Source organism: Sapajus apella, unplaced genomic scaffold (assembly GCF_009761245.1).
Source record: "Sapajus apella isolate SASKATOON/1434 unplaced genomic scaffold, GSC_monkey_1.0 scaffold14, whole genome shotgun sequence".
NCBI lineage: Eukaryota > Metazoa > Chordata > Mammalia > Primates > Cebidae > Sapajus > Sapajus apella.
Genome location: NW_022436954.1, coordinates 8,524,473 through 8,534,251, shown reverse-complemented (window position 1 = coordinate 8,534,251; position 9,779 = coordinate 8,524,473). Strand labels below are relative to the sequence as shown.

Sequence of the window (9,779 nt, the reverse complement as noted above, 5' to 3'; positions counted from 1 at the left end):
GCCCAAGGAGCACACAGTAGGCTGAACTTCTTGTTCTCTCCCCTAAGGTGTTCCTTCTAATCTCTTCCCTAAGGTGTTCTCAGGCATCTAATCTCAGTGTCCCAAACCTTTAAGGCAGAAAATGGTGCTACAGTGGATCAGGATATCAAGGCAGTTGCTGAAGCTGGCCTTGAGGCTCCTGAAGCAGCAAGCAGGCTGTAAACATACACCCAGACGTGCTCAGGTGGTTCAGTGGTAGAATTCTCACCTGCCAAATCACACCACACAGCTAGGTGAGAGAATCCTCCTTTAACCCCACCACCACCACCACCAAGTTGGTATACATCTTACCCTGGCTCCTGGCAACTTCCAGAATTCCTTAAATAAAAGGGAGAGGGGAGTAAGAGGTGGGAAACAGAGGAAGAAACACCTCGAGTCCCCTTTCCTATGGAGGCCACCAGCCACCCAGAAAGCTCAACTCCTTTGAACGAATCTGGGACAAGATGGTGCTTGGTCTCCTGCACCACTGGGAGCTAGGGAGCAGTTTGGGTCCCACCAGAAGGCTAGCTGGAGCAAGTCGCCTCGGTCTAGGCTGCGTATCTCATAAAGCCGTTCCCAGGGTAAGAACCATCTGTACTGCCTTTGTTGTCCTTTGTCCTTTATTTTCTCTCTCAAAGACACCCCCTACACACACACAACACACACCCATGGCAGAGAACAGCTGAGCCAGGAGAAGCTGAAGAAAACAGCTATTTATTTGTTACTATAAGAACCAATTACAGAATCCGAGGTTAAAAAAACAGACAAAAGATCTTTATTTCTGAGAACTGGCGTACAAAAGGCGGAGGGGGAAGGGAGGGAAGGAAAGAGCGAGCGTGGCCTGGGGTTGATGCCAGCTTAGGGGCCTCAAACTCCAATTAGGAAAGTCCGGACACCGGACAGAAAGAGAAACCCCCAATTAGGAAAAAAAAAAAAAAAGACATGGCAGTGCATGCCCCCCTCCCCCAACCAGGTACCACCACCTGATATCTGTGTACTCTTCCCTTTCCCATCCCCTTTCACAAAGGGAGGCAAAATTTTTAAAAAATTAAAAAACCCTCCCCCCCAAAACTGTCCAAGACATCTGTGGGTCCTACTCCCCAAAACAGGCTAGGTTTCCACATGGGCCAAGTTGCTGCAGTCTGTCCTCCATCAGCAAGCACGGAGGCCTGAGGAGACAAGTCTCAAGGTGGTAACACCAGAGGGCGCCCAACCCCTCCAGGGAGACACACACACACACACTTGCTCCCTTCCTTTATTCACTCCTCACTCCCTTTCACAGGAAAGAGAAGGGAGGTTCGGGTGTCCTGGGCATCCACCCTCTATCTCTCAGCCCACCTCCCTTCCCCACAGCTGCTCAATCCTCCAGGACAATAGGCTCATTGGTGCTGGCAGGATGTGAGGGTACAGGTAGAGGGACTGGGGGCCGCACTGCAATCAGCGTTGGCTTCACCTTCAGGGGCAAGTTGGGTCGGCGAGCAGCTCGCCGCATTTCCAGGTGAGTCAGAGCCTTGCGTAGGGCCCTGGCCAGAAAGAGCAAGTGGGAAACAGAAAAGGCTTAGAGAACACTAAGACCCCCAGGGGAAGCCCCACATTCCCCACTGCAGTTCTGCCTTCTGGCCCACTCTCCTCTGGCATCCCCACCCTGCATCCACAACCTTCCTGGAGCCCTTGCTCTGATACTGCTACTCCCCACACTCATCAGCCTGGACCATCCCTCCCACGGTGGACTGCCTACCTAGTATCTTTTGTGGCCACAAACACCACAGGATTCGGTGCATCAGCTGGGTTTAGTTTTTGACGTTTGGCTGCTGGCTGTGAGCTTGAACGAATCCCTGAAGCCAGAGGCCTTCCATTGGCAGAGAAAGGAACCCCTGCCCCTGCCATCTGGAAAAAGGTAGGATGGCACAATGAGGGAAAGGACCCTTTCAGACTCCTATGAGAAACAAAAGCCCAGCCAATTCAGCTTGGCCCACCCTTTTCTGTCAACTCACAGTCTCATAGGCCCGTTTCACCATAATGCCCCCCAGTCCTCGGTTCTGGGACAGCTGGTTTCTGTTGATCGGTGTCTTGGTACCCCGAGGTGTTTTTGGTTTCAGGGGTGCCTGGGCCACTGAAAAAAAATAGTAAAGTTTTGCACCTTTACTTCCCTACACAGTTCCCCTTTGTTACTTCCATCTCTCTTCCCTGGACCAGCAGTTTACCTGGGCATCCCCAAAAGTAGCAATGGGGGAAGGTTCTGGCAAGCTATCACTAGTATTTTTCAAGTATCAGTATGACCTTATCAAATCAATACAGTAATACTGAATAGTTTACCAAAAAAATTATTAAACAATGAAAGTGCACTTTTTTAGACTAACTCTCTGAGGACGCTAAGAAAAAAAGCAACGGGTGAGAAGATGTCTGATAGGGAAGGGACTGGGAGCCTGACGCCACCCTCACTGGTCCCCATCCCATACCCAGATCTTTGACGATAGTTGCCAGGGGCAGCCGCACCAGAGGGTGAATCTTCAATGGAGTCTTCGCTGCCTTAGGAAGTCGAATGGAGCCTGGGGAACAAAAATAAAAGCTTCTGAAGGGCTTCACCATTCAGGTCTCCTCTGAGGCCAGAAGCCAAGTCTAATCTTAAAAAAAATCTCCGTAGCCTACTATCCTGCCTGTCATTAAACATCCAGAGAAACACTGGTCTCTGGGCAGAGCAACTCTAAACCACCAGCCCCACCGCTCCCTGCCCTTACACTCTGCTTTGATGGCATTGGCATTGATAGGAGCATAAGGTCGTCGGGCAGCCCTCCTTGGCTGTAATAGGTCCCTGCACATGCGTCTGGCAAGACGGGTCAGCTTCGTGGTCTGAAGCAGGAAAGTTTGCCTGTTTTTAGCCAGTAGCTTGGCCCGGTTGGCGCTGGTTGTGTAAGGAGAGAGACTTTGAGCTTCAGGTCTGGACAAATGACCCCTCGAGTGTGGTTCCTAGAAGAAGAGCATAAGAAAAAGAGAACAGAAATCAGCACTGAGGCTCCCTTCTCTCTTCCATTCCCTCCAGAGGACAATTTATTCCTGCCTAATCTCTTTACTGACCTCCTGGCCTAGTGTCTCTCCAACCAGCATCAAGTACCCCCTGCCCATCAAACGATCACCATGTAAAAAGTTGGGTATTCTGGCCTTCGCCTAAGCTCACATCAATACGCTAACTGCTCTCCCCCACTTTTCCTCCCACTGGTCCTTACCGTGGTGCCCCGAGCGGCCCCCTCAAGCTGAGTTGGGGTCTTCAGTCCCCCATACTTCTTCCAGTAAATCCAACAGGAAGCACAGAGGCGGCACTGCATGTTAGGTGGGCCCCAGGCATACCACTGAGCAGACTGTGTGGCTGTGGCACATGGAGACGGGACAGGGAAGACGCATGCTACCTGTGCCCCACAGGTTCCTGAGCCCCCGCAGGCCTTCCACCTTGCCCCAGCATCCCTGTGCCCCGTCACTCACTGTGGCAACTCTCACAAGTCAGGCCCTTCTGAAATCCAGCCCCATTCATGCCAGGTTTTGAACCCACAGAAATGATCTGGTTAGGGTTTGGCTTAGTGCTAATGGGGGAGGTGAGGAGAAGAGGAAAAAAATCAAGAAACTGGTCAAGGAAAAGAATCAATTTCCACTCTCAGTTTGACCCTACCTCCTGCCCACCCCTAATCAATGAGAGAGGCACAAGTCAGGGGAAGGGAAGGAAAACACTCCAATCTCCCCTACCCACCACTTACTAGGTGGGGATGTAGACCTGTTTCAGTTTGCTGTCTGCTTCAGCGGCTTTCAATCTTTTCTGCAGGAAGGAAAAAAGAAAAAAAAAGGATCAGAGCCTCACAGCAGGGAGAATGTCATCAACTTCAAAAGCAGAGGTCAGCAGGTGGTCAGCAGCCTCTGGTCCACCCTCCCCAGCTCAGATGATACCTGCTGAATATACCGGTCTGTGGTTTTCCACATGTAATAAAACTGGACTATGCTGGCGAGTGACTTCCAGGGTAGCTAAAGGGTCAGAGGGAAGAAGAATGAGCTGGTATCTGCCCCCAGGTCCTGGTTCCCTCACCTGTCATCTCTCCCACCTCTCCTCCTAGCCCCATCCACTTACAAAATCCTGACGAATATCATTGAAGTCCTTCCCATACTTCTCTAGGGCCTCCTCAAATAGCATGGCCTCTGAGGCTGACCATTCCTCCATCTCATCCCGACACAGCACTGGGCCTCCCTGGGGTACCAGGGTCGACATGGCCTTAGCCAGGTCATAGCCGTTCCTTTGCAAAGTATCCATGGCGTGAAACTACAGGGAAGATGGAGAACAACTGAGGACCTGAAACTTTTGGCACCACTCCCTTGCTGCTGCTCCTTTTTCTTTTTTCTTTTTTGAGATGGAGTCAGGGGGTAGGGGGGTGATAAAAATATATATATAAATAAATAAATAAAGAGACAGAGTCTCGCTCTGTCACCCAGGCTGGAGTACAGTCGCATGATCTTGGCTCACTGCAACTTCCACCTCCCGGGTTCAAGCAATTCTTCTGCCTCAGCCTCCCGAGTAGCTGGGACTACAGGCACATACCACCACGCCCAGCAAATTTTTGTATTTATAGTAGAGACAGGGTTTCACCATATTGGCCAGGCTGGTCTCGAACTCCCGACCTTGTGATCTGCCCACCTCAGCCTCCCAAAGTGCTGAGATCACATGTGTGAGCCACGGCGCCTGGCCCCTTGCTGCTCCTTAAAACATTCCCACTCCCTCAGAGATACCCTCCTCTCCTGTCCCCAGGCTCTGCAAGTCCCCAGAAGGCCCAGCCTGGCCAACTACCCACCAACTTCTGCTCACCAGGGTGATATCTCGGGAAGCAGCAGCTGCACTCATGTGCAAGCTGGGCTGCCGGATGGAGCTGCTGCAATCTAGGGCTCTTGCAAAGGTTCCCACAGCCCTAAGGAAAAAATTAAGAAGTCAAAAGCGAAAGAAGAAAGCCCAAATGGGCTGGGTAACTAAGCCAAAGGAAAAAGAAGGAAAACATCCATGCCAATGAAAGAAATAAAGTCCATCTCTAAAAACCATGGGACTCAGAAGAAGGTCCACACCTCCCTCAGCCCATCTTCCCCATCCACCCACCCCTCACCGGGCCACCACGAGAAACTGGTCGATCTGCCGGTCTGTGAGAGGGTTGTCTGGGTCCCAGACCTTCATCTCCATCTTCTGTTGGTTCCGATTATCAGATTCTCCTGGGGAACAGAACAATGGCATCAACAGGGAGAGGGCAAGGGGAAATAGTTGGTGTCTTTTTACGCACAATAACACTTCCTCCTTCCTCTTCGTCTACTTGGATTTACCAGCTCCCCAAATTCCCAAGTGTGCCCATTTGCCCTTTTCAGGTTCCTAAGGTCCCATCCTGTCAGGGTCACGGCAGAGAGCCCTGCGGACTGTGCAATGCACCATCCCAGGTGACGCCACTGACAGAGACTATAATATTAAAGTGCCCCTTGGAATTAGCTAACCTGGTAGCCATACAGTCTGTCCTGTTGCTTACCCTCTGCCAGGCGATCTGGGATCTCAGCTTGGTATTTGCAACCAACTCTGATCTCGCCCTGATCAGCTAGAAGTGTCTTCTGCACAGGGTCAAACACCAGTGAGTAAAAAAAGCAGTCCTGGAGTTGGGGAGAGACAAGGTAAGCAGGGCAGAAATCCACAGAGGCGGCAGGGAGGGAGGTATATCTGAGTTCCCAATATAGGCAGTCTGGCAACCCTGTACCTCATCATTATTCTCCTTTCCCCCTCCCTTTTGGGGGCAATACCCATTCCCATCCCTCTTCTCCCAACATCTCTTTCTCACCTCCTTTTCCAGATACTGGCTCAAGATATCTGTCTCATTCAAGAGGGTCACACTGCATTTCCCCCTATAGAAGATAGATCAGAAAACCCTGGTGAGCCCCACTCTCCCTCCCCACAGCATCTCTGAACACCACCTCCTTCTCTCTACCTTCTGCATAAGTGCATGCAGGCTATACTGGCCCCAGTTGTCCTATACCGTATGTGGGTGGCTGGTAATGATTCAAATTGCCGAGAAAGGAAAAGCTCCCGGTGCTTCAGTTGATGGCGCTGCTGATCAGACACACCTGGCTGCTTTGATTCCTCTTCAAACTCCCCTGGGAGATTAAGGAGGAAGAAACAAAATCAGAAACGAATCCAGCAAGACACCACCCTGGAAACTCTAACTGAGGAAAAATATTTCCTATCACAGCTGTTTTTTCGCACATTTCCCAGGAGTCGCCTTCTATACCCTTATCCTACCAGCTTTCTTTTTTTTTTTTTTCTGAGGTGGAGTCTCGCCCTGTTGCCCAAGCTGGAGTGCAATGGCACAATCTTGGTTCACTGCACCCTCTGCCTCCCAGGTTCAAACAATTCTCCTGCTTCAGCTTCCCGAGTAGCTGGAATTACAGGTGCCCGCAACCACACCCAGATAATTTTTATATTTTTAGTACAGATGAGGTTTCACCATGTTGGTCAGGCTGGTCTCGAACTCCTGACCTTGTGATCTGCCTGCCTTGGCCTCCCAAAGTGCTGGGATTACAGGCGTGAGACACCGCGCCCGGCCCCAGCTTTCTTTCTTAGCTCTAAGCCTCATCATAGATGCTCCCAACTCTATCAGTAATGCTCTTAGGGAATGACTGCTGAAAGTATGAAGAATGCTGTAGAAATACATCCCTACCAGCTGCCAATGCTCAGACACCACTCAAGTCCACAACAGGCCAGCAAGAACATCACACTTCTCTCTTTATTGCTAAACCAGCCTGAGATCCAATAACCCAGGAAAATGAAAAAGTATCGCACAAGGCTGTTTACAGTTCAATTTCAGGAGATTCTGCTCTAAAACATCACACGTGGCCCTAACTATCCCTCATTTTCTACTTGGCTAATAATAGTTCCTGGGGTTTTCAAGGACACCTCTCAAGCTAGTGCCAACACCTTCCTCCCCAAGGAGCTGCAGCTTGCCCTGAAACCTTGTGGAAGGGGTTAACCTGGCTAGGTGCCAACCAAAGTGGGCGGGGACAGAAGAGCCTCAGGCCCAGGCTCATTGGTGCATTGTTCCCAACCTCAGGGAGAAGCGGGGGTTGTGCAGTAGGCTCCACCCCTGGCCTGTGTGCTCCGGAAACCCTGTGCTAAGGCAAGGGGGACCACACCCCCAACACACATTCTGATTGGACAAGGCCAAGGTCAGCCCCTGCCAGATGGGGCTGGAAACCCTAAAGGGCCAAGGAACTTGGTAAGCCGGGATCCTCCTTAACCCCTTCTCACCCAGAACAGTCTGAAAAAGAAAAATTTGGAAAGGTGGAACAAAAGGAAGGAGAAAGAAAACCAAAGCAGGAAAGGAAAAAGAAGCTGAGGAAAACATGTTCTTTTAAAAAAAAAAAAAAAGAAAAAGAAAAAGAAGATGAGAGCTTAAAGAGAATGAAGACAGGGCAAAACAAAAAAGGAAAGACGTAAAATGGAGTGGGGGCCAGGAAATGGGTGAGGTAAGAAATGAAAAGTGCAAGAAAACTTTCCTACCATCTTCCAGCTTCCAGGTATTCCCACCACCTTGTGATTACAAAATAAGCCTACTTCCCTGTTATGTGGGCCTCTCAGTACAATCTCTTCCTCTTCACCTTGACCTTCAGTCCCCACCTACTGTTTCAATGTACCCCAAATTGTCCACCTTTCCGCCTTTAGAAAAGCATTCTGCCTCTCTAAAGTTCATCCTCATCCCCTAAATAAACATTATCATCTCTCTCTTACACTCATACACAAACCATATTATAGCTTTCCTTATCACAATCTCTCCACCCTGCTTCCAACCCCAACGTGTAAAAACAGGCCTCCCTCCTCAGACCAGGCATTTCCCGCCCCTAAACTCACACCTCTGCCTTGGGCATGCTACCAGGAGAAACTCCTGCAGGGACATGCCCAGGCCTCAGATCATGGGGAGGGGGAAAAGAAAGGATGAAGATACTCACTGGCATTACTATCAGCCAGGCTGTTGAGGCTACTAGAAATGTCCCTGCGCCGGAAAAGACAGACAACCTTTGCCTCCACATTTCCATTGGCAGTCTAAGGAGAGAAAAAAAAATGTAGCAGTGAAAATTTGATCATCTGGGTACAGAAATGCACAAAGAGACAAATAACAGTAAGTTTCAGAGGGACCTAAATAAAAAATCCCAAGAAAATAGGAGTAAAGGCTTACATTCAAGGACAGACTTCCAAATCCCTTTCCTTTGCCCCCAAGAGACAGAATAGTGAAGTTCCTACTAAGCTCTCAATAGCCTTTCCTGAATACATCCAATGAATGAATGAATATGAATGGATACTTAGTATAGAGTCCTCTCTTCCACCAGAAGTTAGAAACCTCAGAAGAAAGAGACCACTGGGGAAGGGAGGGAAAGGGATTCTGCTCCACTCACCTTGTTGAGCTCCTCAATCCGTCTAACCAGGTAAGGATTGCTGGAGGAGTTCTCAAAATAGACGTAATCTGTAAGGGAGGGGAGGGGGAAGAACCACGAAGATCAGAGGAAGACACGGGAGACACAGAGCACTAGAGTAGGAGAGAAAGTTGGCCTGAGTGGACCAAAAGGAGATAAAGATCCAGGTAGAGAGGGCGCTGAGATGAGAGAGTGGAAAGACTAAGAGAAAATAAGGATGTTCCCCACCCCCACCGCACCTAGTTCTAAAATCAGATCCTTCACTGAAAAGTGAGCCTGAAGGAACAGGCAAGAAGCAGGGGTTCCCCTGCAGTCCCCACAACTCAGCTATGAGTTGCAGCCCAGTCGCGGCGAAGTCATTGTTCGCGCTAGCGCTGGGCCCCCACCTTTTCGAACCGAGGCGCACAATAACGCCTGGGAAGAGGAAACCTCCGGGCGGCTCCCCCGCGGTGGCAAAGCAGTCGCCCCAGCCCCTCGCATCCCCTCCCTACCAGGTCAGCTCCTTCGGAACCAGTTTCCGAAGCCCACTCTGTGCCCTAGGGAGCCCCCGACGCAGCCCTCAGAGTGCCGTCGGGGCTGCTCGCAGCTTCTCTCCGGGAGTCTCGGCACCCTGCCGCGTCGCCGCCGCCGTCCCCGCACCCTCGCTTCCCCGCTCCCAGTCTCCCGGTTCCGGTTCCGGTCCGCGCTCGGGTCCACGCTGCCCCAGACGCGACGCCCCGCGCCACCCGGTGCAGAGCCCCTCCGGTTCCGACCGACCCCAACCTCTCCCACCCGGGGCCCCGCACCCCTGCGCCCGGTACTCACCCCCCACCCGGTACATGTTGGCCGCCATGGCCGTTCCCGCCGCCGCCTCCGGCCGCACAAAGGGGTCCGGAAGGCTCGCGGGGGCAGGGCTCGGCTCGAGGCAAAGCCCCGAGCGTGGGGCTGGAGCTTCAAGGGAGTCTCAATGGGGTCCGCGCAGCCGGCACCTCCACTTCCTCAGCCGTCGCGGTTCATCCCGGCCCGCGCTGTTGCCGCTGTAGCTATCGCCCCACTCCCGGGACGCTGAGGCCGGCCCCGGTCCGCTCGGCTTCTTCCGGAACAAGCTCGGCTCCTGCCAGGCCAAAGCCAAGCTCCAGCTACCCCCGCCCCGCCGAGTCCCACTTGTCGTTGGGATCTGCCGGCCGTAGGAAAGGCTTGCCCGGCCCGCCTCGGGGTTCGCCTCCTTCCGGAACACCTTCGGCCGATCCGGAGAACAAGGCCCACCGTTCGGCTCAGGTCGTAGAGCGAGACCCCGCAGATCGGCTACTTCCGGAAGA

The 9,779-nt window shown here is 52.0% G+C and overlaps 1 protein-coding gene across 4 annotated transcripts; it reads right to left on the bottom strand.

Moving 5' to 3' along the window:
* Nucleotides 1–711: 711 nt before the first annotated feature.
* Nucleotides 712–9,726, bottom strand: MTA2 (metastasis associated 1 family member 2). Of its 4 annotated transcripts, none has more exons than XM_032283118.1 (18): nt 9,286–9,726; nt 8,464–8,531; nt 8,020–8,113; nt 6,054–6,171; nt 5,859–5,922; nt 5,556–5,673; nt 5,148–5,250; nt 4,859–4,958; nt 4,130–4,318; nt 3,952–4,026; nt 3,765–3,823; nt 3,496–3,593; nt 3,243–3,382; nt 2,757–2,985; nt 2,478–2,567; nt 2,013–2,131; nt 1,757–1,905; nt 712–1,541 (listed from the first exon to the last, which is right to left on the bottom strand). In XM_032283118.1, exons 1-18 carry the CDS (start codon nt 9,311–9,313, stop codon nt 1,376–1,378), a joined length of 2,007 nt encoding a protein of 668 aa, XP_032139009.1. In that variant the 5' UTR covers nt 9,314–9,726; the 3' UTR covers nt 712–1,375. The 4 variants fall into 4 exon arrangements, with proteins under 4 accessions (XP_032139009.1, XP_032139007.1, XP_032139008.1 ...); XM_032283116.1 differs by lacking the exon at nt 9,286–9,726 and adding an exon at nt 8,868–9,146; XM_032283117.1 differs by lacking the exon at nt 9,286–9,726 and adding an exon at nt 8,868–9,146 and having other exon boundaries at nt 5,556–5,634.
* Nucleotides 9,727–9,779: the final 53 nt, after the last annotated feature.